Source organism: Phalangium opilio, unplaced genomic scaffold (genome assembly GCF_054372755.1).
Source record: "Phalangium opilio isolate 3A_F unplaced genomic scaffold, DU_Popi_V2 ptg000031l_1, whole genome shotgun sequence".
NCBI classification, from domain to species: domain Eukaryota; kingdom Metazoa; phylum Arthropoda; class Arachnida; order Opiliones; family Phalangiidae; genus Phalangium; species Phalangium opilio.
The window spans coordinates 14,386,769-14,408,711 of NW_028324158.1; the positions used below are offsets into that span (position 1 = coordinate 14,386,769).

A 21,943-nucleotide genomic window follows, 5' to 3' on the forward strand; every position below is an offset into this window, starting at 1 on the left:
AAAAAAGAGATCTACTTTTATGTACTTACTTTCTAGCAACCAGCCACCGCGTCACGAGAGGAAATTTCCATGACGTCATTGGATGTCGTTGATAATTTGAATAATCATAAGGGACGGAAATCAGCTAAGATTTTGGGCAAAATTTTACATATTTATTTTTTTTTGGGCGTGCAAACAAATTTTTATGGAATAAATTTTTGGGTTTAGGGTTAAACTTGAAATTTACAAGATATTTTTCTATATACAAGTGAATTTGATCAAAAAACATTAATAATTAATATTTCTAAATGTAAATAATATTTATCTATACATACATGTACAAATAAATATATTTATTAAACTATTGTCTTTTTTTGGGATTCTTAGCCTTAACTGCGGGTGGTTTTTTACCACCAGTGAAAAGAGAAGTCATCATTTCAGATAACTCGGGCATATCATATTTAGGCATTTGCATTGATTGAATTTCTTTTTGAGTCTCAGGATCAGCGGCATTCATTAATTTAGGGATAACCATAATCAAAAGTAAGGGCAAAACCATCATAAGGACCTAAATTAATTAATCATAATTATTAAATTAATTAAAAGTAAAAACTTTAGTCAGTTTTAAGATGGTTACTAACCATAGGGCTGAAAAGGAAATCAGTAATCCTCCAAGTTTCCCGAGTTTGAAAATACTTGTAAGGTCCGCGAGTTTTTAATTTTAGAGGATAAGTAATTTGTTGTACTAAAGAACTCTGAACAAAGTTAACTTTGCGAGCTCTGAGTTTGCCTTTCGAATTCACGTCAACTCTCGCGGGTTCAAACATATAATTTGAGTTTGCAACCTCCACAATGTAAGAACCCGGAGATAGGTTATTAACAACAAATGAACCATCATGTCTATAATAACCATTAGCTATTATTTTACCCCCTTTCTCTTTATTGAGTAATTTAACGAACTTACTTTAAGAATCCAATATATTCTCCTCCATTTACTAAAACTCTAGTATTTGAAAGCCAATTTGGCGTAGCTATTTCCGGAGGTACAACTTTACCCTCAATCTTGTATCCACCTAAGCCTGTGTTTGAGATTGGGTAATCGCTATCTACGTCGCAATATACAAAAAATGCCAGCGAAAACAGGCATAAAACCTGTAAAATTCGACTTGATTTCATAGTTTTTCAAATTGAGAGATTATTTTAGAATTATTTAATTAAATAATTGAGTTTTAAAGCCGATTAACAACACGGTACCAGAATAGACCTTCACTTATGAGCAGACGACAGAGGGCAGCATAAGCTTTCCGAGCATGGCACGGCCAACCATAGCCCACTCGATCACGCGCGTCACTTAAAGGTTAAGAATCCGAGTTGGCCGTGATCATAGAGACCTCCGGGGCTCGGACTCTTAATTAATTTTTGATTGATGATAATCCTAACTAAAATAACAACAAAATCAATTTAGACAACAGAAATAAGTTGAGAAGTCACCAGGACTAGAAAAAGTCTCAAATTTTATTGACATATATATTGTCTTAATGCAACTGGCATGCTCTAAACATAATTAACAGTAACAGAATAAATAATGGTGACAAAATCTCGGAGTAGGCCAGATTTTTGTGTCCCTCCAACTTCATGCACAGCAGTAGTTCGAAGGAAAACACTAAACTTAGTCTAATACAGCTCCATAAACCCCTAAAGGCGGCTGCTTTGTAGACACCCTGAATGTATTGTCTTATGAACACAATGACGCAAAAATAAAAGTTTAATCCGTCACAGACAAAGGGGGCGACAAAAACCGTGTACCAAGACATCTCCACTATTCTTTCGCCTTTTAAAACGGCCATAATCGTGAATATAGTCACGGATATTAAAAACATCATCATTTCGAAAACAGTTAAGCCTAACCATTTCACCAGTTCTTTCAGTGAAAAAAGCATGTTTTTCTTCGCGTTCCGAATCAATTTAAATAAGCGCCGCGCACTTCAAATATTATACACAATCACATCTTATATAATTAACTCATCACCATAATTTAACTAAGATTAATATATAAACATCATCCTTACATACATCGGATTCAAAATGATACCACCATAATCACGAGAGCTGAAGCAGACGACGCTAGTTACGATAAGCGCTGGACAAAAGTACATTGAGGACAGGGCTAGACATAATCTAGCGGGAAAAATAACGATTTAAATCGTTGATAATTATAAGTTTTTTAATAATTAACCAGGAATGACTCATTTGGAGGTCAAATAACAAACCTACTGAGGAAAAATAAACAACAATGTTCATAGTCCAATTAATGTTTAATGCTTTGAGAGAGAAAATGTGTACACGTAAAAATGAATCAATGGAATGGTAACTGATCTTTACCAGAGAAGAAAAAAAAGAATGGCATTGTGTCCTAATTAGAACATTTACTAATTGAAATATATTTCACACATTATTTTAATCACAACGACAATGTTGTTGGATGAATTCGTCATATTAAAATCTATCGTTTCTTGCCACGTCCCCGAGCGCGTCCTCTCCATTTACCCCTACCTCCTCTGGGGTCGGGTGTACCTCTTACTGATGGACTAGAAGCGGCTTCCTCATCCTCAGTTCCTTCCTCCGCGATACTACCACCAGGTGTACCAGCGGCACCGGGAGTAGCTGGAGTCGAGGACGCTTCCTCAACTTTCTTAGTAGAGGGAGTTGAAGGGGCACTGGGAATTTTTTCAGCTTCCTTCTTAGCCTCGGCCTCTTTCTTCAACTCGGCTTCCTTCTTATCTTCCGCTTCTTTCTTAGTTTCAGCCTCCTTGAAGACAATAAATAAATAAAGAGAATAACGAGTCAACAACCATCAAGGAACAATATTTATTTTGTACAATGTTCATTAAGGAAGCGGAAGTTCATAATACCTTCTTGGCTTCTTCAACTTTTTTATCAGCTTCAGCTTTTTCGGCAGCTTTCTTAGCTTCTTCCTCAGCCTTTTTCGCCTCTTCCTCAGCCTTCTTGGCTTCCTCCTCGGCTTTTTTAGCGGCGGCTTCTTCCTCAGCTTTCTTCTTCTTCTCCTCTTCTTCCTTCTTTTTACGTTCTTCCTCCTCCTCTTTCTTCTTTTTCTCTTCTTCCTCTTTCTTCTTCTTTTCCTCTTCCTTTTTCTTCTTCTCCTCCTCTTTCTTCTCTACGTACAACTTATAATATTCAGCGTGACTTTCAGTTTTGCAATGAATGGTACGCGACGTCTCTTGATCCTTAAAGAGCATTTCGCAAGAGAGACAAAAGTACATGCTGACGGGAACGATGCAATCTTGTCCCACAGCCTCGGCATCATCTTTCTCAACAGTTTCGATCTCAAAAATCTCTAAACTGTTAAGATCAGGTTCTTCCTCGGAATCCTCAGCGGTACGAGGTTTATTTTTATTCTCTTCGTGTTTCTGTACGCGAAATGTTCAGTTTTAGCCGCGTACTTGCGATGTCCCCCTCCCCTCCCATCCCTGGTATCCTATCCTTACCTTCTTATGTTCCTCAGTGTCATTATGAGCGCGTAATTCATCATGAGTAGTGAAACCCCATTTGCAAGAATAGCATCTTGGAAACTTGCGATTACGGCGCTGATTTGAAATAAATTACAAAAAACCATTAATGTCAATTTGACAAAAAGCCTTAAAAACTAAAGATCGTAATAAAACAACCTCGAAAAATGATAGTGTTTCCGTTATTTTCATTAACAATATCAATGAAACCCTCAATTCCCAACTACCTGACAAACTTTAATAGTTTAATTACTAAAGATTCTTCGTGCCATTTATAGTAGTTGGCAATTTAACGAAGAACTTTACATTATATAGAACTAATTACTTTTGCCAGCCACAAATGTTAAATTTTCTAACAGAGGCTTATAATACTGTATAAATACTCCGCATTCTTCTTTATTCAGAGCGTGTTCGCTCGATACTCGATAGTTTCGCCCGAAATTGAGATATTCCTTGTCAAGACCAATTTGATCTACATTGACAACATACAGAGCAAGAGTAAGCTTAATAGTGTCGCGTTACAAATGGTAAGTAAGATCGTCGGGGGATTGCCATCAGAGTAGCTTTCGAATCCCCAAATGTGTGTTTCCACCAAGAGGTCTGTCTATTAAACCCCCATCTCAATAAACGAGAGATTTTTGCGCTTTTGGTAGAGTAAAGATCTTCGGGGAAATAAATCCCCAGCGAGTGAGCGAGTGAGTGATATCCAAGAGTTGGTACTTGATTACGTACAAAACTGTATGAAAAGTAAAAACTTTTGTTCAATTTCATTTTGCATGGTACGGTTATAAATTCTCCAGCTAAGCCTATATTAGGTTACATATTCTTTACACAAAGTCTCTTAACGATGTTGGTTCGTTTAATTTCGACGCGTTATATCGTTTTTTACGATAATAAAATCGGTTACATAGGTTTTAGCACTTGAAAGCTAACTGATGTAAAATCCTAGTAAATGTTTTCCCAGAGCTTGATGCCGCTTTTAAGTTTCTGAAGGTAACTTACCATCGATACGAGGGAACGAGTAGTGACGTGTTTCTCTTAAGAAGAGGATGGTGGTGGTGGTGGTGGTAGTCCCGTCTTTAAAATGTCGAGAACCACACTGGTAGAAATATAGAACTGATGACATTGTTACGCGAAACACATTTTTAAGCCAATTTCTGATTGAGTGAAGTTACGAGGGCATTTTTGCTTTTTTTTTATATATTCCCGATATAGTCTCAGATTTTTTTTCTTTCATTCCTTTCTAGAGCCAACCAATCAATAGATTGGGTGCTGGTCTATCAAGTGTCTTCATTCAACTTCGTGATCATTCCGAATCCGAGCTCAAAGCTCTCAAAAACCGTTTTGCGTGTGTGTGTGTTGGCTCTCAAGAGCGTCACGTTGAGTTTCCACAAGTACCAAGGTTGACACAACGCGATTTAGTTGCCCAAAGGACAGACAGAGCCCAATGCTCGAGACATTTCTTAATCTATGCGCAATAAGGCATTCATTCCTTCATTCCACATTGAAATTACAATAAAATAACAGTGGCAAGATGGTTTGGTCGAAATAATTTACAATAATTATCGACTGTTCTTGCAAGATTATTCGTCAATGATAATTATCATCGACCATTGCAAAATGGTTTGTCTACCATAGACGGGGACTCTTTCAGTTTCAACAAAACATAATCTAGCTAATGTTTAGATGTTTAATCCATCTGCCTTCCAAGTTGGTTAACATTAAAAAAAATTTACATTGTATGTAGAATTACTTATGGCAGAAATATAACATTTTTCAATGCAATAATGATTAAACTAAATGTAGAAACGAGAGTAGTACACTTTTTCGCCTTTTGATATTAAAAGGTATGTTTAAACCCGTTTTAAAAGCCTATTCGTTCAAGTTCAATGTTTCATAACTTAAAGCTCATTATAACTGAGACTAAATATTTCCTTCGTTCGTTGGTTTTAGCGTAAACTGTTCTTAAGTTTGTTTATTCGGTTTGAACAGATTATTGGCTTAAATAAATATTTTGTAGCGTGCGTGATCACTAAAACCCCGATTCGAAACTAATTCACCACCCAAATTTGGTCAAAGCGTCTTGGTATGTTCAACTAGACTAAGATGAACACTAGTGTTAGTTAATTCGTTTTCCACACAAAATTTGTCGCGTAATTTCATTTCCTTCAAGGTTCAACCATTTAAGATTTCATATTTGTTTGTTAGGTACCGCGCGGGAGTATTATGACAATGTTGAGACACAAAAAAGGGGATATTGACATGTTGAGGCACCAACAAAATACCCAACAATTAAGAGCTTAAAAGTCTCTAACTCATTTTACTTAATAGACACAACTATTTCTCATAATCCTCAGGTTATAGTGATCACGTGATTCATAAACAATAAAACCCAATTTCACCCTCCAAAAAAAGGAGCTTGCCACCAAGAAATCAAATAGTATAATCCTTAAAAAGTTTCAATACTGTAAAGGGTTGATACAACAGGGTTAGGACCAAATTTTTATATTGAAAATCCCGGACTTTACCAGCTTATCCCTGAGCAAATTTTGCCAGTATCCCGTGACCATTAAGGTGTTTAACAGGGTTAACAGAGTTCACTTCATAATGGCACCTGGGCCCATATTTAGCATTGCTCAAAGCAGGGTTTGATATACCAAACGAAATCCCTGACTTCTCAGAACAAAATTTACCCCCCCCCCCTTCCCCATTTTCCAAATCCCTGACTTATCCAGGTCCAGGTTAGGTACTAACCCTGAATAATCCCTAAAAAGTTTAAATACTGAAAAGGGTTGCTACAATTCGATTTTTCACACTGAAATTTGAAAAATTTCAGATCTACACCGAAACTTAGCTGACAATGTTAGGGGCATGTTTTTAAGAACATTTTTATTAAACAAGTCAACTCTTCAGGAAATTATGTTTTAAAACATGTTTTGTAACATTCAATGTAAACCCACGAAGTTTCCCTCACTAAAATCCTTTTCCTGACATTGTTAAAATTTCCTGACTTTTACAGGTTTTCCTTGTTATGTTGCAAACTGATATGGTAAGTCTAGATATTATGTATGTGTTCAACATCAAACAACTCAAGTTTCATTTCAAAGAGTCAATTGATAAACATTTAAGCCTATTACAACAGTCCAAATTCCAATAGGTTATGTGCTAAACTCAAATTCATTCAGTTTGTTATAGAGATACCGTCAAAGTGTAAATCTTCCTACTTAACTTGGTGGCAGCTCTATTGCAACCCATTCAAAATGAACCCCCCCCCCCAAATAAAAGATGGTTTTACTCACATCTCTGTCATCCTCGTCTCTTCTGGAACTGTTACGGCGGCTCCTATCAAACCTTGGTCTATAGTTGTTATCCCTTCTCCTACGATTACTGCCATTGCCCATATCATTCCTATTTCGTCCATCCATACTCATTCTTTTACGCGGAGGACTATCCAAAATTCCCCGACCTCCGTCGCGACCACCTCCTCCTCCCCCACCACGTTTGCGATTCATGGGTCCACCCCCTCCTCCTCCGCCACCACCCGATCTCGGACCACCCATGGGCTAATTAAAAGAAAGAAGAAAGAAAGAAGAAACGGCTTAAAACACTTGGTTTGGAAATAAAACGAGAGAAAGTTCACAGAAAATTTAATAAAATAAAAAATGAGTACTTACACCTCCACCACCACCACCTGGTCCACGTCGTCTATCATCCATGAAACGATTATCATTGAAATTTCGGGGGCCATTGGGTCCTCCGCCTCCAAAGTTACCTCCTCGAAAACCACCGGCACCCATCATGGGGTCCATAAAACCCATTGGGCCACCGTAGGGTCCAAAACCCCCTCCACTAATGCCGCCAAAATTCCCAGGGCCCTGTTGCCAGGGGCTACCACTAAACTGTTGCCTAAACGACATGACTTGCTCGACTGAAAATTTACAAAATTAAAAAGACACTTAAATTAATTAAATTCCCTTCGACGGAAAAAAACGCTAAGCCTAAATGTAAAATTGAGTTAAATGCAAAAATTGTCTAGTCGCGATAAAAAGCTATCACGCGGTTAAATTAAAATAATTAGGATATTAATTTATTAATAATATGCACGCTAATTTCTTCTATTGTCTAAAATACTTTAAATTACTAAGCCTAAAGCCGCTTATCAAAAAATTCTAATCATTAAAAATGGCGGATCTAGGGACCGACCAAGGCTTAAACCGGCTTTGCTATCCATTGTCTTCACAGCACCGGCGGCAGCGCGTTTACGATAATAAGAAGAGTAATTGAAATAACCGTTCCCTCGTTTCGAGGTAACTATATTGCTCAGGAAACTCATTGTAAATGCTTGACTTACCTTTAAAAGACGGCAAAACGTTAATTAAAATTCGGATTAAAAAACTTAATTAATTTGATTATAAAACGACACTTTTTTGGCACAATCGTCGCCGGTTAAAACGCAATAAACTACCACTCTCAAAAATGGCGATAAAAGACCCTCGTGACGACTCGTGAGAAAGTAGTCTTGTCTAGTCCGAGAAGAAGGGCGGTGGTTGGCTACCTCGTAAAATCACGTGATGCCCAGTAACCAATGGGATACCTATATTTCAAATCATTCGTAAAACATTACGTCACTAACTTGGGAGTAGTAAAAACAGTATGGTCAAGCCATAATATATCCACTTCATCTTACATTATAGTTGAACCGAAGTGACGACAACTACAACGAACTATAAGAAAAGAAGAATAACATCCGAATCTCGTATAGAAGACGTGGCTCAAAACGAGAGTTGAAGGATGGAGATGGTCACGTGTAGCCTACTATAACTTCTTCTAAGATCCACCTGACTTATCGAAGCCAATAAGAAGGCTAGGAATTTGGGAGGTTATTTACCCGCGTTTGAAAATTTATTCGCTCACTCTCTACTGACCGCGAGCTAAAAAGTTTTTCGTAGTTTCTCGTTTTCACGACTCGTTTCGCTAGAGAGTAAAACCACGTCTCGAAGCCATACAACTTACAAGATGCGTTGGGTTCGTATTATAGAGTTCAATCGTAAAAGAAAGCGTTCCTTGACCCGTCACCGAGAAGTTTCGGGCTTCATTTTTAGTCATTTACGCGGAGAGATAAGTTCAAAAGTTCGTTAGAGAGAAGAGCACCATGTCGAACTACCATCAAACTCCGACTCCCAGGAATAATACCTTTGACGGGCTTCACCCGCAATTCGTAAACGCCATGCGAACGCTTTTTGAAATTATGGACGAAAGAAAGTGCGGTTACGTCAAATTTTCGGACATAGAAAGCCGTTGGCAAGATGGTGAAAGTTTGGCCCTTCCGAGGGGCGTCCTAGAAAGTCTCCGTAAAGTGACCCCGCCTAACGGTCTTTTGAGTTTCGAACGATTTTGCGCGGGTTTGAAAATATGCCTGCTACGTCACAAGGCGGTGACCCAAAATTCCTTCAATCACCCTTTACAAACGAGTAGCAGCGGTTCGAATCTCAGCGGCAACACGCAACAGGGAGGGGGTCAACACCACGAACCCCTTACCCGCTCTAAATCAGCCGTTCTACGACCCGCCTCGGTTCCCTTACCGGATCGGGAAGGCGCCACTTCTGCCGCGGCTAACAGGAAATCTCCCACCGTCGAAGCACCCACGCACGGCGGCGGTGGTGGTGGTGGTAACAAAGCTCCCGTACCGGGGGTTATGCAAAGGTCGGGGAGCGCCTCGGAAAATAATTGGGTGAACAATCACGTCAATACCGCGACGGTCCGACCCAATAATGCCGCTGTCAACCGCACTGTCAGTATGCCTCAATTACAAGGCGAAAATAGAGGACCGGTACCCAGTGGCTATCATAATCATCAGGGAAATAAAGCGGGTACTAGGGGTCATCCCATGGTGGGTATGAGAGAATACCGTAGCGAAAGCAAGATTCCGACCGTACCTGATCACCCATCGTGGAATAATCCACGGGCCACCGCCAATGTTAGACCTAATCGTAGATTAGGTATCAGGGCTGCCTTAGAAAACTGGAAAAACGGGATGCTTAATAACGAAACTGACCAACAAATGTTTCAAGCCCGGGCCGAAAAGGTCCGAATACCACCGATGAATCAGCAGCACCCTCCGCTTCAAAGATGTCCCCCACCCCCTCCTCAACCCCCACCGCCGCCCCTTCAAGAACAATACAACCGTCCCACCATAATGAGATCAAAATCAAGTACCGCCGTTGTAGGACAACAACAACCCAACAACAATAACACGAATACGCCCGATGGTAACTAATAAAGTTAATAAAACCTTAACATAATTAGCTCGTAGAGAGTGAGTGACGCATGAGTGCTTTTAAACTACTTTCAAATTTAACGCATGGGTAGTCATCTAAATCTTTCACACCAATCTTGTTTGTTCCCAACTTTCACACCGGCATGCTAATCTTTTTATTATTGGGTTCAGAACGTTCGCATTTTCTCATGGTCGCAAAGGGGTTAGATCTTACGATAAAATCATTCCCCCCCCCCCGGGCTGGTTAACACCCCCTTGATAATGGGCAAAGGAGTGAGAGCTTACTATAACCCCCCCCCCGGGACCCTAATGGTTAGCACCCCCTTGACAATGGGCAAAGGAGTGAGAGCTTACGATAACATCATCCCCCCCCCCCGGGACCCTGATGGTTAACACCCCCTTGACAATGGACAAAGGAATGAGAGCTTACGATAACATCATCCCCCCCCCCGGGACCCTGATGGTTAACACCCCCTTGACAATGGACAAAGGAGTGAGAGCTTACGATAACATCATCCCCCCCCCCCCGGGACCCGGATGGTTAGCACCCCCATGACAATCGCTTGGTAACCTCATAATAGGGGTTTGGGCTGATAAAACCCCCAAATACCAACCAAAAACCCCTTAAATCTATCCCTAATCTAGCGGAGGAAAATAGCAACAACCGAGTGGTCCATGAAACTGGTCCCGCAGCTCGAAGAGCGTTTAACCGAAGAAGGGAACCAAGGCGGCATACATTAGCCAATGGAATTGATTATAGCATGGTACCCATCCAATAATAATATCCCTTGGCAGATATTTATATCCCACGAATTTTAAGACGCGTTATTCCACGCAGTTAAAACGCATGAAACAAATGGAACAAGAACGCGATATCCTATTGCAAGGATATCAAACTATAGAAAGAGGCCGAGAGTGGTTCTTAGCTAGACTGGCACATGTTCAAGACAAGATGCACTTTTGGGGCAAAAACAACTATCACTCTGTATTTAAATTTTATCTCAAAAATTTAATAATAATAACCAGTTTTATATTAAAAGGGGTTTTTCTTAAATTAAAAGGAATATTCCAGTGACGTTCATCAAGAACGATTAAATTTGGAAATGACACGAATTTTAGAAGTCAATCAGAACATAAACGCCCTCATTGAATCAACGGAAAAAGTATGTCTCAAATATTGGGGGGAGGGGGGGGGTTCTATAAGTAACTGTCCGACCCCTCTCTCTCTCTCTCTCTCTCTTTTTTTTTGCCCCCCCCCCTGTCCTACCAACCCCTTTAATTCTCAAGAGATGGCGGTTTGTAGTGCCTTTGGCACTGATCACGTGATAAGCCCTAACCACGCCCCCCCTTTCCTTATCTCCAGTTTTTATCTAAAAATCAGGGGGCAATACCTCCCTCCTTTTCATACTCTCCTCATAGGTCTAATATATCATTTATTAAATTTTCAGGGTCACATTCATATGAACTTGGCTGTAAGGTCACCCATTAATAAAATGCAATACAACTCAACCCAGACTCATATACATAGACTTAAAGAGCAGAATAGAATGTTGACTGAAGTAATTAACTTTAAATTAAATTAATTAAGATAATTAAGGGAAATGTCTGATTAAATTAAATTATAATTAATTTTTTTTAGGAAGTGGGAAAGAAAAGTGAATACATAACTCAACTAGAGAAGGAAAAATCAGCTTTAGTCCGTGAATTATTTCAATCAAGATCCCAACAACCGAGACATCATGTTGATGATACAACATTCATGTGATGTAATAGGCCTACTTAACGATTTTATGAATAATTTAGAATAATCTTTCCAAGTTTGAAAGATTATAACTAAAAGGTTTTTAGTAAAAAAATTGTTGTTAACTATTTACTAAGATAAATAGTTAATCAAACTTTTAATTTTTCTTTTCTTGTAAATAATATTTTCATAACATTCCCGTGGTTTAAATTAATTAATTAAATCTTACTATTTTTATATAATAATTTAAATTTTATACGAAGGTTTTAGGCCTAATTTTGGGGTCAAAAGAGAGAAAGAAATATCCGTGCCATTTTAAAGCAATTACCTTATTTTTGTCCATGTGTAAAGATTCATATGATATTTTAATAAAAAGTTTACAAAGTAAGTTGTGGTTTTTTTTAATGAATGAATTAATTTAATTCACCAGCAATATTTTATTTAGGCTTTCATAGCAGCTTTGACCTGAGCTTGTTGAAACTGTTGTTGAAGTTTAGTCACAACCTCACGTTCAGTTTCTAACTTCTTTTCAATATCTTGTAAAGTAGTGTCATGCCTTTTCCTGATCATTTTTTTTAATTGGGATTAATTTTAACTATTATAAATTAATATAAAACTTACAATTCGTTCGTAATGAAGTCAATTCTTTTGTTAACATTCATTTTGGCTTCAGCTACGTCTTGTTTGACCAAAACAGGACCAATAAGTTTAAATACATTTGCATCAGGTTCTAAGATATCCATTTCCTGCGTTTATAATTTTAAGTTTATGATTTTTAATTAATTAAGATTAGATTAGATTAAATTAAATTAAATTAAATATAATCCTACTTCTTTAACGACATTATTTTCCGTAAGTTGGGCGTCAAGTTGTTGCCTTAGTGAGACAGTTTTCTGAAAATCTTCATATAAAGAGTAGCCAAGGCTTAGCAATAATCCACTTTTAAACTCTTAACTTTAATCGTATACCTTTTTGGAAACCTTTATATTTCTCTAATTCTTGAGATAATCTCCTTTGTAGTCCTTCCATTGACATGATTATAGTTTAATTGAACTTTAATGAGACTTAACTAAACCGTAATGAAACTTCGGTACCGCGCCTCGAAAAATAGACAGATCCTGTAGGCGGTCTTCCTACACAAGCAGCGCGTTCAGTGCAACTTATTAGACTAACCGGCTAACCGCATTCGCTTAAACCTACTTAGTTCAGCTCTTTTTGCTGATTTTCTCTGACCACACGCTAATTTCCATGGAAACACGCTTCCCCCTCCCGTATAAAAGGTCAAAGTTTGTGTTGCACGTGGGTAAAGAACTAAAGATGGCGGTTAATATCGCGTTAGCGTGTGAAAAGACTTTCGAATCAAAAACTAGTCTTAGTGGCCCGCCAAATTTGGTTTGTCCGGGAGACGTGGTTGTTAGTGGACCAGGTTTTATGCGGTAATTAAGTTTAATTTTAACTTAAACCATTAACCAAGGCCTAAAATATGATTCTATTCTATTTCTACAGAGGGCATGGAACTTATATAGATGATGAAAGATTAATAGCCTCAGTTGCTGGAACTATTGAAAGGGTTAATAAAGTCATCTCTGTCAAACCATTGAAGACGAGATACAATGGTGAAATTGGTGATGTAGTGGTTGGGAGAGTGACAGAGGTGCAGCAAAATAGATGGAAGGTTGAGACTAATTCTAGATTAGATTCTGTTCTACCATTGTCATCATTCAACTTACCAGGAGGTGAATTGGTAAGTTTTAATTGACATTACTTTTGCATAGTATTAATTTAAGGAGGAAACTAATTAGAGGAGGAAAACAACGGAAGATGAAAGAATGATGAGACAGTATCTAGTTGAAGGGGATCTAATTAGTGTAAGATAAACATTTATTTCAGAGAGTTGATTAGGATTAGGGTAATTAAGAGAATTTGATGACAGGCTGAAGTTCAACAAGTACATTCTGATGGATCACTAGCTCTTCATACTAGAAGCTTAAAATATGGGAAACTAGGACAAGGGACTTTAGTTCAAGTTAGCCCTTCGTTAATTAAAAGATGCAAGAATCATTTCCATAATCTACCATGTGGAGCTCATGTAATATTTGGGAATAATGGATTTGTATTTATTGGACCAACTGTCAATGAAGAGGAGGAGAGTGGAGGCTTTGTTATAAACTTGGAGGTAAATTATTATTACAATCTTAATTGCTGAATCTTAATTCACTTATTGTTTTTTAGCCTATTTCTTTAAATGATCGTCAGACTATAGCCAGATTAAGGAATTGTTTGGTGGCATTAGCTGAGAATAGGGTATTGCTTTTTGATACCAGTTTGGTGATTTGTTACGATGCTTCATTAAGTTTTGAGGTAAGACCTAATTTTTACCTTAAAATTATTCAAATATTCAATTTAGGCTTAAGATGCCCCTCAAATACTGAATTAAGGCTTAAGACATAGTCCAAGGCTTAGCATTATTTCTACATCTTATATAGTAAAAGGTTTATAATTACTAAGATAGCTTAATTTGTTTTAAAATCTAACATAATTAAACCCCAAATTAAAATTCAAACGATAATTACCTTTAATTTGTAGTTTTTAATTAGTTTTCTTTGTAATTGTTGCAACTATCGGAATCCGGTAATAATAAGTCAGATGGTAATAATAAGTCAGATGTTATCACGTGATAGGCTTATCCAATGAAAATACAGTTTCGTCTCGGGCGAATTTGGGCGAATTTTGGCGAGAAATCTAACTTGTCTAAACTCACATGTTCCTTTTCATCCAATCAGGTGAAAGATTTGCTTTTACCAGACATTGCGTCTAAAATCGCCGCTGAAACTAGAAAAAACATGGATCAAAGTTAAATTACGAATTATTTTTTGTACTTTTTCACCGTAATAATAAAATTTCACCCTAATTAAGGGTTTAAAACAAAGTTTTTTTTATTTTTTCTGGACTTTTTAAGCATCTATAAATAAACATTTTAAAATAATCTCCACTAAAGTCTTGTGTATCTTCTTTTTTTAAACAGGGTTGGGGGGGGATGCACCAATTAAATATATATGGTCATTAATAATCTCTTAATTAATTTTAAATAATTACCGGAATCCAATTAAACTAATACCAAATATTTAGAAAAATGAAAGGTGGTCACTTAGAATGTTTTTATATGAAGATAAATTCTTTTGATAACAATAGATTTAGATTTTCTTTTCAATTTTAAATAAAATTAATTTTTAAAGTTCACCTGGGATATTCAATGGGTCAAAAAACAACAAAAATAAATCGAAGATTATCTTAAATACCATTTAGGCTACGAATGTTAATTAGTTCGTTTTCTTCTTCTTTTAAACTAATTTCTACATTTTTCCTCTTAGTAGGCCTACTTTATATTCTTCCTAAAGTAGACGTAGGTTTTTGAGGGGCCAATTCAATTAAGTTATCAAATTTACAAACTGGGGACAAATTTCATTTCAAAGAAATACTTGAAATATTCCGAAAACAAAATGAACTTCAACACAAAGTGCAATGAAATGTTCAAAACTTCGAAAAAATTGACAAGATTTTTTTTTCCTTCACATTAAAGACTAAAACGTGCTAAAACTGAAATAATACGATCGTATTCTCAAAAAACTAAGCTTGGTTCTGTAAAAGACGCGATCATCGGGAACTTGTAACTATATTTACAAAGATGTATGTAGGTATGTATAGAGATAGTTTTATAAAAGGAGGTTGGTTCACACACGCACACTTACGAATAAACTTAAACATTAAAAAAAAAAACACAAAACCGTCTGTCAAAGTCTATGTTTTAAAAATGTTCGGAAGGTTAGGTTATTAAAGCGAAATTAATTATAAGAAAAATGTTCCAAGAAATTTAATTTCGCGTCTTGTTAAATCGCGGTTTTAATGTTTTTTTCCTTCCTTCCAAGATAGTAATATAAATCTTTGGCCTTTAGGGTTGAAATCTTATTCTTGCATTGATATTTAAACTCCCCCAATATATTTAATGTTCTTTTAAATTAATTAAATTCACTTCCATCCATCTTGAATTAGAAACCGACCGAATGATAGAAAGAGAAAGAGAAAAGAGAGACCTATTTAAGGTACAGCCACTTGCCACCAATTTTTACTGTTCCACGTGTTGTCCCTGACCGGGTCGTGGCAACCCCGAGAAACGTGAAGACCCCAAAGACAAAGAGAAAATTCTTCTTACCTTGAGAAGTCCGTTTGTGTACTTAACTTCTTCAAGTATTTATCCCAACAGGTGTACCGCATGTATTGGTACATTCAACAAACGCCAATGGTTGCGAGACTTCATCCAGTATCTTGGCGTCTTTATTATAAGTCAATTGTTGCGATGTCGTCAACAAGGTGGTAGGAGGCGTAACCAATTGATTGGCCAATTTTTTATCCTCGGCGGAAACCATGGGGGTTTGCTCTAAAATGGTCTCAATATGTTCCCCGGCTAACCTGACAGTCATAACGCTTTGAGGGGTGGAACCCGACAAAACGGCGACGGAACTAAACGAATTAGGAACCGTGCTGAATTTACGGCCTAAAATTTTTACGGCTGAAAATTTGGCACGTTGGTAAGCCGAAAGAACGTTAAATCCCAATAATCTGTAAGGGGTCCCTGGAAATTAAGTACCATAAAGTAAAGAATTAAATGTCGAAGGTTACCTTAGGCAAACGTATTCAACAAGTAGAGCGACGCCAACCGCTAGAGTTCTCAAGCCAACATTCGTGAAAAGTTTGACAATCAGACAAGCACCGGCCACGGAACTGCTCATAATGCATACGATAGCCGCGGTTTGTAGCCAATGCGACGGAGAAACTCCTCGGGGAAAACATATCCTTTCCCGTTGGAGTTCATACTGGAATTAGAGTCGTCCCCAAATGTTCAAAGTCCAATTCCATACTGGCGACAGACATATAGTGGGAAGACAAGTGCGTCTTCTTACCTGATCATTGCAAACTTTGCAGCGAACATTGTCAGGGTTCTCGGACGATTCGATGAGCCATTTCTTGAGGCATTCGTGATGTACGGCCGAAACGTCTCCTTTACAAGAACAAGGTTGAATCAAGGCGCCAGCGTCTGTCCTCTCCGAGTCGTAGCAAATGAAACAATCGGGTAATCGTTCGCAAACGGAACTGGTCACCGTTTTAACCACCACGCCTCCTTTGACGGGCGAAACGAGAGCTTCGGCTTCTCCGCAAGGTTGCGGTTGCGACGAATCGCTTTCCAACTTATTCAAAAGTTTCCTGGGATTCAAAATCCAAAGTTGCTCGGGTCGAACGCAGTTCCAAAGAACGCACGGAAACCACAAAGCCATTCCCAGTTCGACAACGCGAAAGATGATGTTATGATAATTTCGACTTAAAACTGGTACTCTGGATAAGTACATATTTGTTGTTTATGTTTTGGAAAGATAAGATACGTACATATTGTTCGATAGTACGTACTTATCTTTCCAAAAACTTCCTAAAACATCGGACATCATAAAGCCGACTGTTATAAGAAGTAAAATAGCTTGGGAAACCAAGCCAAGTCGGGATTGATGTAATTGAGACGTATTTGTCTTTTCATTTGCCAATGAACCTTCGGTAAAACCACCGCGTACTTTGAAAAATACCTCCACCCCGTAGATAAGAAAAAATATCACCACAATCAACATCAATACCGCGTAGCAAGTATTAAAAATACTCGAAAGGAGACTCTGCCAATTACCCAAAATAAAACGATATTTAACAAATAGATATCTAACTAATCTACTTTCTATCTAATGAATACCTTCTCGTGATCTGTTGAATCGGTGAACTGTAATAAAACTAACTCGGCCAAAAGTAGCGAGTAGGTCATGATGTTAAAAGCGACGAAACCCAAGAAGGATTTACTGAGAAACGTAGGTCGGTCGTATCTCAAGTCGCGTAAATGAAAAACCTAGCCAAATTTTAACATAATTTAATAACCAAGACTAAATGACTAATTTTAATTTCGCTATTTACTTCCGCCCAAAAACAGACGACTAGAGAGGAACCAGTCAACATTACGGGGTAATAAGCGCTCATTAAACTCGACGTCCATTGCATACTCGCGTTTTCCTTTAAGAAATGTTGCTACAATGTACCACTTTTATTTTATACGCCACAATGAATAAAATCAAGTCATATCAAGCCCAAGTTGGCGGACAATGGGGCCATCCTAAGCATCATTCCAAAGTTTAGTGTAATGTTATTCCTATGGAGGGGTTGTTTGTTTACGTTTTGCTTAATTACTCGGCCCCTGTTTGTCTTAGCCCTAGGTTTTAGTATGGTTGGATGGGGGACAAATTGGACTATAACATACTCAAAGGACATCCCCGTATCTCTAGTAGAAACAGAGTTACGAGCCTGCAAAGTTGGGTCTAATGCTATTCCTATGGAGGGTTTTGTTTGTTTACGTTTTGCTTAATTACTCGGCCCGTGTTTGTCGTAGCCCTAAGTTTTTAGTATGGTTAGATGGGGGACAAATTGGACTATAACATACCCAAAGGACATCCCCGTATCTCTAGTAGAAACAGAGTTACGAGCCTCCAAAGTTGGGTGTGATGCTATTCCTATGGCATGTTTTTGAATATATCGCTTAATTACTCGGCCCCTGTTTGTCGTAGCCATACGTTTTTAGTATGGTTGGATGGGGACAAATTGGACTATAACATACTCAAAGGACATCCCCGTATCTCTAGTAGATCCAGAGTTACGAGCCTCCATAGGTAAGTGGACCGCCATTTTGGGGTTGATAACCGATATATTTCATTTAAATCCTTTCTTTCAAAACTTACGGGTGATGAAAAATAAAAACCTCTGATTGCGGTTGCGATACATATCAAGAGATAAAGAGCTTTTTGCGTCGTTACGCGACACGCTCTTAAAACGGATGGCGTTTTCATTCTTTGGTATTCCGATTTGATACAGAGTATCTAATACGTTGGTTAAAGTAGGTTATCATCTCAACCTCGATAAGATGTCAATTTGACAAGAATTAAAAGTAGTGTCGGGGCGCGACTCACCAACTGTACGAATGAAACGCTGCAAATGACGTAGAATATTGTAGAGAAGGCTATAAAATAGCTCAAATTGGGGTCGTGGCATGTGCCGCCACTGTACTGGACTTCGCAAAAGCATTGTCCGTCGTAGCATTCACCGTGTCCGGAGCAATTATCGACGCAATTTAAATCGTATCCCATCATGGAAGCCGGGATGCTGAAGATAGGTGGCAATCGGGAAAATCCAAAGGCGCCACCTGAAGACGTGGACCCCCCTTGGTTACAGTCCACCATTTTGGAGCAATTCGTTTCGCTCTCTTCTTCCGACAAACGACTCTTCTTCGAAAGGTGGTTGAGTGTCGCCACTCAACCACGAGTAAATAATCCTTTGGAAACCTTCAAGTACATAATACCGAGGATGGCCGATATAGATAAGGAACAAAGGTCCATTTTTTTCCAACAACCAGGGACAGGAGGGACAGACAACGGGGTTCCAATTCCCGTTGGGATTTATAGGTTTTTAGCGTAAATTTAGGAGAATTCTAGCGATTGGCTGATTTCAATGGGTTAGAAAGGAAATTTCGCGAGGCTTTGTTAAGAAAATTCGACATACAAGGATCAACAAAAGGGGGTCTTATCTACTAACCCATCAACTTGACAATTTATTCCAAAACGTTTCCTAGATAAGGACTAAACTTTAAATGAGTGAGTCATCCTCTGACGACCGAGTTCGATTTTCAAAGAAGTGATAATAAATGGGAGAAACTAAGGAAACACTTGGTTTTCTTTAAAACGCGAAAGGCGTACACGGGGGGGGGGGGGTAAGATCAACCGATAATGTTACAATTCTAAAGAACAGGAATTTTTGGCGAGAGCCAAGGATTGTTTGATAAGTTTCTCAATTATTTGACGTTTCGTTTAGCGATAGGGGTGTAACTGTTTTTTAAGGGTATTTCTTAAATCTGAAGTTTCAAGATGAGTTTTATCTATGCCAAAGACATAGTAACCTTTAATTTGACAGCTGATATCGTAACATCCGATAATTTTAACGTACGATTTTGCTAAATCTAAATTCGATTTAAATTTAACGCAACTATCGAACCTGTTTTACAAGGAAAATCTTTTGAAACTTTACCTTGAATAAATTTTAAATATTCAACAATAATTTAAATATTCTAAAATATAATTAATTTCAAGGTTATCCCGGCACTTTCAAATGTACGGTTTGATTTTTAAATTGAATATATAAATAAAATAAAATAAAAACGAAATATATCTGAATTATTTCCTAAACATTAATAAACTAGCTTAGCTTATAATATAAACAAGAAAATGGGTCATATATACATATTGAACAACAAACAATTCAAAATTCCCCCCCCCCCCAAACATACGTAGCTTACCAACAATGTGGTTTAGAATTTATTCTTAAAAACTTGATGAAAAACTATTTTCCGCGATCGGGAATACTTCGGGAAATCACCAAAAACACGTCATACACAAAGAACACAAAAGAATAATATGGTTTGACACCGATAATCTGTGCCTATTTCGAGTCGAAATTTTTTTTATCTAATCTATTCTTTGTTAAAACAAAGTATTAAAATATTACGTACCCTATCAGAAAAGATATTATTGCCTTCTGTCAAAATTAGGCCTAATAAATCCGAAGAACAAAGCGTCTGCAAACTTTGCACAAAACCGAACGGTCATAAAGCGGGTTGAAACCATGGCAACAACTCCGAAGGAAGCCGTACTACAGAGAGAAACGCGGCGTTCGCGAAGAGTCGCGAGGGATTCTGGGATAGCTTGCACCGGCGGGGTACAACCGAGTGCGAGTGCACCGAGAAGCGCAAACAAATTTCCTCATATACGTCACTATTATTTTCCTTTTTCTTGGGAGTTTAATCGTCTGCTACTACCACCACCACTACAATACATTTATATTTATTACAAGGCCTAAACGTCGTCTTTTCGTCATCGTTTATTTATTTATCACCCTTTTTAGATAGTGCAGGAAAAGACTGGGTTTCAGAGTTTACAGAGAGCACTGTGGAAGGTGGGGGATTACATTATCTTCCCAGCTTAATAGTACTATCTCAAATAACTGATAATATTTACTAGGAAAGGCCGACTGTTCAACGTTTATAGATAGTATACCAAAAGCGTGATGTCTCGCTATCTCAAAAGTGTGATAAACGTCAGGGAATAACCAAAACAACAACAACTTGGACTAAATTACCCCCAATAAATCAACCGCTGCTATTTGCCAATTTAAAATGAATTCAATAATTTATGATAGTTGCAAAATTCTAACCTTAATTACAATAGTTTAAATTGCGAAAATAAGTCATTTATGCAATTGCCCCTAGATAAACTTGACTTGCAAACCTTTAATTGCTTAATTTTTAATATATTTTTTATACAAAAACCAGTTAAACTAGCTATAAAAGTGTCACTACAGTTAGGGTATATAGACTGAAACATTTATCTATGGGTTGTTAACCCAATCTATCTAAAACTACATGCTGGCGTGTGAAATTCACTTTAAAGGATGATTAGTGGGTTTAAAACACTTTAAATTTGTCTTATTACCAGATTAACTGTTTATAAGGAAAAATAACAGAAAATAACTATCCTTGAAAAACGTTATTTCCCTGAAAAAACGTTATAGAGACGAAATAGGAACAGGTTTTTAGGGCATTTTGAGGGTCTCTACGGGTGCCTTGAATATATATATATTTTTTTAAATATAAACCAATAACTATTTAGTTGCAACCTTCCAAAATACTACTAGACCTTCACAGATATTCCTAATATAAACTTTCTCTAGTGAATTTTTAAGTTCTAGCCTATTAGTGTTAGCAAATAGGTTAATGGTTCTCGGATATCGCGTGCTTCAAGTCCGTCCGATAATAAATTACGATTATATTTAGTTAATAAAAAAAAAACTAACCCATGGTGAGAAATTAGGGCAAGAAGTACACTGTACTAAAATGGCCAAGGCTTAACTATTTCAACAAAGGTATTCGTATTCGGACTTACCCAGTTCTAGGCTTTATTTTATCCAATTCACGGTTCGAAAAAACACTAAAAACACTCCTTAAAACTAAAAATTAAACGTAAATATATAATATTTACTAATCACATCGTTAAAATTAATTTAATGCCTCGTTAAATTTAACTACGAATGACGCGTACGTACTCACTATGCGCGTAACAAACCTTTTCACAACACTAGCTGTCAATAATCGCTAATGGCTTCTGTTGAGGTCAAATTTACGCCGCTGGCGCCATCTATGACGTTTAACCCTAGATGCGAAACTTAATCGATCGTAATGTAGTTCAAATTAAATTATTTTAATTCTTTTAAATTTATCGTGATTAATCAAAGAAT

The 21,943-nt window shown here is 37.5% G+C and overlaps 7 protein-coding genes across 11 annotated transcripts; 2 read left to right on the forward strand and 5 right to left on the reverse strand.

The window, feature by feature from the left end:
• Positions 1-130: 130 nt before the first annotated feature.
• EMC7 (ER membrane protein complex subunit 7) lies at positions 131-1,282 on the reverse strand. Its single transcript, XM_089870761.1, has 3 exons — positions 944-1,282; positions 621-879; positions 131-547 (listed from the first exon to the last, which is right to left on the reverse strand). Exons 1-3 carry the CDS (start codon positions 1,153-1,155, stop codon positions 341-343), a joined length of 678 nt encoding a protein of 225 aa, XP_089726887.1. The 5' UTR covers positions 1,156-1,282; the 3' UTR covers positions 131-340.
• A 174-nt stretch (positions 1,283-1,456) lies between these two features.
• Positions 1,457-2,117, reverse strand: LOC149690867 (transmembrane protein 203). The gene has a single exon (XM_089870786.1). It carries the CDS (start codon positions 1,917-1,919, stop codon positions 1,515-1,517), a length of 405 nt encoding a protein of 134 aa, XP_089726912.1. The 5' UTR covers positions 1,920-2,117; the 3' UTR covers positions 1,457-1,514.
• A 158-nt stretch (positions 2,118-2,275) lies between these two features.
• On the reverse strand, positions 2,276-7,999 carry LOC149690868 (uncharacterized). Its single transcript, XM_089870685.1, has 6 exons — positions 7,858-7,999; positions 7,181-7,434; positions 6,806-7,069; positions 3,486-3,584; positions 2,892-3,407; positions 2,276-2,788 (listed from the first exon to the last, which is right to left on the reverse strand). The coding sequence occupies exons 2-6, from the start codon at positions 7,421-7,423 to the stop codon at positions 2,483-2,485; spliced, it is 1,428 nt and encodes a 475-aa protein (XP_089726811.1). The 5' UTR covers positions 7,424-7,434; positions 7,858-7,999; the 3' UTR covers positions 2,276-2,482.
• A 659-nt stretch (positions 8,000-8,658) lies between these two features.
• LOC149690869 (suppressor APC domain-containing protein 2) lies at positions 8,659-11,844 on the forward strand. 2 transcript variants are annotated; one of them, XM_089870661.1, is made up of 6 exons: positions 8,659-9,775; positions 10,429-10,547; positions 10,604-10,768; positions 10,845-10,946; positions 11,232-11,342; positions 11,423-11,844. In XM_089870661.1, exons 1-6 carry the CDS (start codon positions 8,659-8,661, stop codon positions 11,546-11,548), a joined length of 1,740 nt encoding a protein of 579 aa, XP_089726787.1. In that variant the 3' UTR covers positions 11,549-11,844. The 2 variants fall into 2 exon arrangements, with proteins under 2 accessions (XP_089726787.1, XP_089726788.1); XM_089870662.1 differs by having other exon boundaries at positions 10,622-10,768.
• Positions 11,845-11,853: 9 nt separating this feature from the next.
• Pfdn6 (prefoldin 6) lies at positions 11,854-12,633 on the reverse strand. The gene is made up of 4 exons (XM_089870788.1): positions 12,493-12,633; positions 12,355-12,425; positions 12,146-12,270; positions 11,854-12,086 (listed from the first exon to the last, which is right to left on the reverse strand). Exons 1-4 carry the CDS (start codon positions 12,557-12,559, stop codon positions 11,966-11,968), a joined length of 384 nt encoding a protein of 127 aa, XP_089726914.1. The 5' UTR covers positions 12,560-12,633; the 3' UTR covers positions 11,854-11,965.
• Positions 12,634-12,772: 139 nt separating this feature from the next.
• On the forward strand, positions 12,773-14,453 carry Rrp4 (exosome complex component Rrp4). Its single transcript, XM_089870730.1, has 6 exons — positions 12,773-12,960; positions 13,031-13,268; positions 13,327-13,392; positions 13,458-13,700; positions 13,757-13,885; positions 14,308-14,453. Exons 1-6 carry the CDS (start codon positions 12,773-12,775, stop codon positions 14,380-14,382), a joined length of 939 nt encoding a protein of 312 aa, XP_089726856.1. The 3' UTR covers positions 14,383-14,453.
• Positions 14,454-14,895: 442 nt separating this feature from the next.
• On the reverse strand, positions 14,896-21,793 carry LOC149690872 (uncharacterized). Of its 4 annotated transcripts, none has more exons than XM_089870650.1 (10): positions 21,592-21,793; positions 18,571-18,942; positions 18,343-18,480; positions 17,528-17,623; positions 17,313-17,462; positions 16,985-17,238; positions 16,483-16,912; positions 16,202-16,395; positions 15,735-16,141; positions 14,896-15,564 (listed from the first exon to the last, which is right to left on the reverse strand). In XM_089870650.1, the coding sequence occupies exons 2-9, from the start codon at positions 18,838-18,840 to the stop codon at positions 15,766-15,768; spliced, it is 1,908 nt and encodes a 635-aa protein (XP_089726776.1). In that variant the 5' UTR covers positions 18,841-18,942; positions 21,592-21,793; the 3' UTR covers positions 14,896-15,564; positions 15,735-15,765. The 4 variants fall into 4 exon arrangements, with proteins under 4 accessions (XP_089726776.1, XP_089726775.1, XP_089726777.1 ...); XM_089870649.1 differs by lacking the exon at positions 21,592-21,793 and adding an exon at positions 20,163-20,443; XM_089870651.1 differs by lacking the exon at positions 21,592-21,793 and adding an exon at positions 19,950-20,109.
• Between the last annotated feature and the right edge of the window lie 150 nt (positions 21,794-21,943).